Here is a 3,521-nt window from a genome sequence, read left to right as displayed (position 1 = left end):
TTTGATGAGGGTGCAATAGAACCTATCTTAAGGGTATCCACTGAGTACCTGAGTAAGTGCAAAATGCGTGGGCGCATGTTTGTGAGGGAGGAGGGGGCTTTTGCTGTACTGTGCGAGCTGCCATCGGCTGTGGAACCCCTACAGGTTCCAGGCACGATAGCAGTGGAAGATGGTGAGTGGACAGTAATAACCACTGGGAGCCAGCCCTCACCAGTCCCTGCCCCTGATGTAGAGTTTTTAAAGAAAATGTCAGCCTTTTTGGGGAAAGAGGGAAAGACTTTGGCTGATATGCCAGGTCTGTTGGGCCTTGACCCAGGAGTCCCACACCGGGAGAGTGCTCCTTCACCTGATGAATGGGTGAAGGCTTTGGGGCAAGCATTAGAGAAGGTTATGGCACCCCACCCTGAGTCAAGCCCCTATCGTAAACTGAGGTTGTTTTCTGGGGGTCCCACCCCAATACCTGGGGAGGAAGCATTTGAACCCTGGCTGGAACACACCACTGAAATGCTGCAGGAGTGGGCGGTGCCTGATGCTGAAAAGAGAAGGCGACTAGTAGAGTGCCTCAGGGGGCCAGCCCTAGATGTGATTCGCACCCTGAAACTCAGTAACCCTGGAGTCAAGGTGAAGGACTGCCTAGAGGCCCTTGATCATGCCTTCGGGAGAACCGAGGGCTCAGATGATGTCTATTGCAAGTTCCTCAATGCCAGGCAACAAAAGGGAGAGAAGGTTTCTGCCTATATCCAGAGGTTGGAGAAACTATTGCAGAGAGCCATCATGAGGGGAGCAGTGGCAGTTGGGCAAATGGACCGGACTAGATTGGCTCAGATTGTGAGAGGAATTCAATATCAGAACCCAATCCTTCTCCACCTCCGATTAAGAGAACGGCAAGACAATCCACCGAGTTACTCTCAGCTGATAAAAGAGGTCCGAGAGGAAGAAGAGAGGCAGGCAGCTGGCGAGGTTTGGGAGGTGCAGTCACACCCGGCGACTGGCACAACATCCACCCGAACGCCCAAGGCACTGATGGTGAATCCTCAAGAGGAACTTACCCAACGAGTGCAGGTCCTGACACAGAAAGTGGCTGAATTAGAGAATACCATCGATTCAGCAAATACTTCAAGGTACATGGAACCCTCCACTACCACGGTTCAGAGGACTACATTTAGAACCTCTGCCCCAACGAGACAACAAGGGAAAAGACAATCCTTCTTCTGCTACCGGTGTGGCCAGGGTGGGCACATTGCTGCAAGGTGTCAGAATGCAGAGAATCCCACGCTAGTATATCAAAAGCTGAGGACCACCTGGGGAAAGTCGGGAAACGGCCCCAGGGCCTGGGAAGGGAGCCGCCTAGGCCTACAGGGTGTGGAGGCTCCCCTGGAAAGAACCCTGCAGCCCGAATCCCACCAGGATTGATCGGACCCCGAGCGGAGGTAACTATAAAGGTTGAAGGGACAGAATGTAGAGCAGTGCTTGACACAGGATCCCAAGTGACTATCATATTCCAGTCTTTCTACCAGCAGATGCTTAGGCATCTGCCTATACGGCCCCTGACAGGACTTGGCCTGTGTGGCCTCAGCATGGATGAATACCCCTATCAGGGGTATGTCATAGTACACCTGGAATTCCCAGAAGAGATTGCGGGGGTAAGACAGGAGGTGGACACTGCTGCTTTAATATGCCCTGACCCTAAAGGAGCCTCTGATGTGTCCGTGCTAATAGGGACCAACTCCAGCCTCTTTAAGGTACTCGCAGATTACTGCAGACAGCGAGCAGGGGACCAATATCTGAACACCTTGGTGATACACACACACTGTGCCGCAGCCTACAGAAAAATTGAGGACACAAGAAAAGTGCTGCCTGATTTGCCAGTGGGAGCATTGAGGTATGCGGGCCCGGCCCCCTTAGTGGTTCCTGCAATGACAGAAAAGGAAGTGATTGTCGTGAGTACCTGCCTAAAAGACAGTAAGAAAACATTAGCAATGGTAGAGCAGCCGACCGAGGGAGGGCTCCCAGAAGGAGTGCTGGTTCTCAGTGGAGTCATAACCCTACCTGCTGAAGCCCAGGAAGAGGTGGCTATATTGATTGCTAATGAAACACGCCGTGACGTGTTTGTAAAACCAGGGCAGAAGATTGCAGACATCTTTGAGCCTGAAACCATCGTGAGACCCCAGTGTGAAGCTGAAGTTCCAGTGATGGATCCCGCAAAGTTTGACTTTGGGGACTCCCCACTGTCTGAGGAGTGGAAGGATCGCCTGCGGAAGAAGCTTTGCGAGAGAGCCAAGGTATTCTCACTGCATGAGTGGGACGTGGGATGTGCCAAAGGAGTGGAACACCACATCAGGCTACAAGATCCCCGACCCTTCAGGGAGAGATCTAGGAGGATTGCTCTCTCTGAGATGGAAGACGTACGCCATCATCTTCAAGAGCTGATCGCGAATGGTATCATTACAGAGTCCCGAAGCCCCTACGCCTCTCCCATTGTGGTGGTTCGTAAGAAGAGTGGGAAAATCCGGATGTGTATTGACTACCGCACTCTAAACAGGCGCACTACAGTTGACCAATACACCATGCCTCGAGTACAAGATGCCTTGGACTGTTTGCTGGGTAGCCAGTGGTTCTCTGTGTTGGATCTTCGGAGTGGATACTACCAGATCCCTCTGGGAGAAGAAGATAAGGAGAAGACAGCCTTCATCTGCCCGTTAGGGTTCTACCAGTTCGAACGCATGCCCCAAGGGATTTCTGGGGCACCTGCCACGTTTCAACGTCTCATGGAGAAAGTCGTGGGAGACATGAACTTACTACAAGTGTTAGTTTACTTGGATGACCTGATTGTGTTTGGAAGAACCTTGGAGGAGCATGAAGAAAGACTTCTTAAAGTGCTCGATAGGTTGGAGGCGTATGGTTTGAAGCTTTCAATTGACAAATGCCAGTTCTGCCGAACCTCAGTGAAGTATGTGGGTCACATTGTGTCCCAGGAGGGTGTGAGTACTGATCCTGACAAAATAGAAGCACTCACTACCTGGCCACATCCAAGTAACTACAGAGAACTCAAGACCTTTCTTGGATTTAGTGGTTACTACCGCAGATTTGTGAAGAACTACGCCACAATTGTAAAACCCCTGAATGATCTTACCAGGGGATACCAGTCCAACAAGAACAAATCTAGGACCAAGAATAAGAGGAGGCCTCCAAAGCCTCCTGTGCAGAGACATTATGGCCCCTTCGAACCGTTTGGGCCAAGGTGGGATGAGAGATGTGAGAGGGCTTTTCAGGAAATCATTAGTCGCCTAACTCATGCCCCCGTCCTAGTCTTTGCCGACCCAAGCAAACCGTTTATCCTACATACTGATGCCAGTTTGGAGGGTCTGGGAGCAGTACTGTACCAAGAAGTGGAAGGCAAACATAAACCCGTAGCCTTTGCCAGCCGAGGACTGTCTGACAGTGAAACTCGCTATCCCATCCACAAGCTGGAGTTCTTGGCCTTGAAATGGGCCATCACTGAGAAATTTCGAGACTACTTG

The 3,521-nt window shown here is 51.3% G+C and overlaps 1 protein-coding gene across 1 annotated transcript; it reads left to right on the top strand.

Annotated features, from left to right (window-relative positions):
* The first annotated feature begins 16 nt into the window (after positions 1-16).
* On the top strand, positions 17-1,413 carry LOC135980351 (paraneoplastic antigen Ma1 homolog). The gene has a single exon (XM_065580376.1). It carries the CDS (start codon positions 64-66, stop codon positions 1,411-1,413), a length of 1,350 nt encoding a protein of 449 aa, XP_065436448.1. The 5' UTR covers positions 17-63.
* Positions 1,414-3,521: the final 2,108 nt, after the last annotated feature.

The sequence above is a fragment of the Chrysemys picta genome, unplaced genomic scaffold (genome assembly GCF_011386835.1).
Source record: "Chrysemys picta bellii isolate R12L10 unplaced genomic scaffold, ASM1138683v2 scaf2825, whole genome shotgun sequence".
Lineage (NCBI taxonomy): Eukaryota > Metazoa > Chordata > Testudines > Emydidae > Chrysemys > Chrysemys picta.
The sequence above is the reverse complement of the archived record's forward strand: the minus strand, read 5'-3'. Positions and strand labels throughout refer to the sequence as shown.

Coding starts and splice junctions, on each gene's coding strand:
- LOC135980351 (XM_065580376.1), top strand. CDS start 64: ATGCGTGGGCGCATGTTTGTGAGGGAGGAGGGGGCTTTTGCTGTACTG.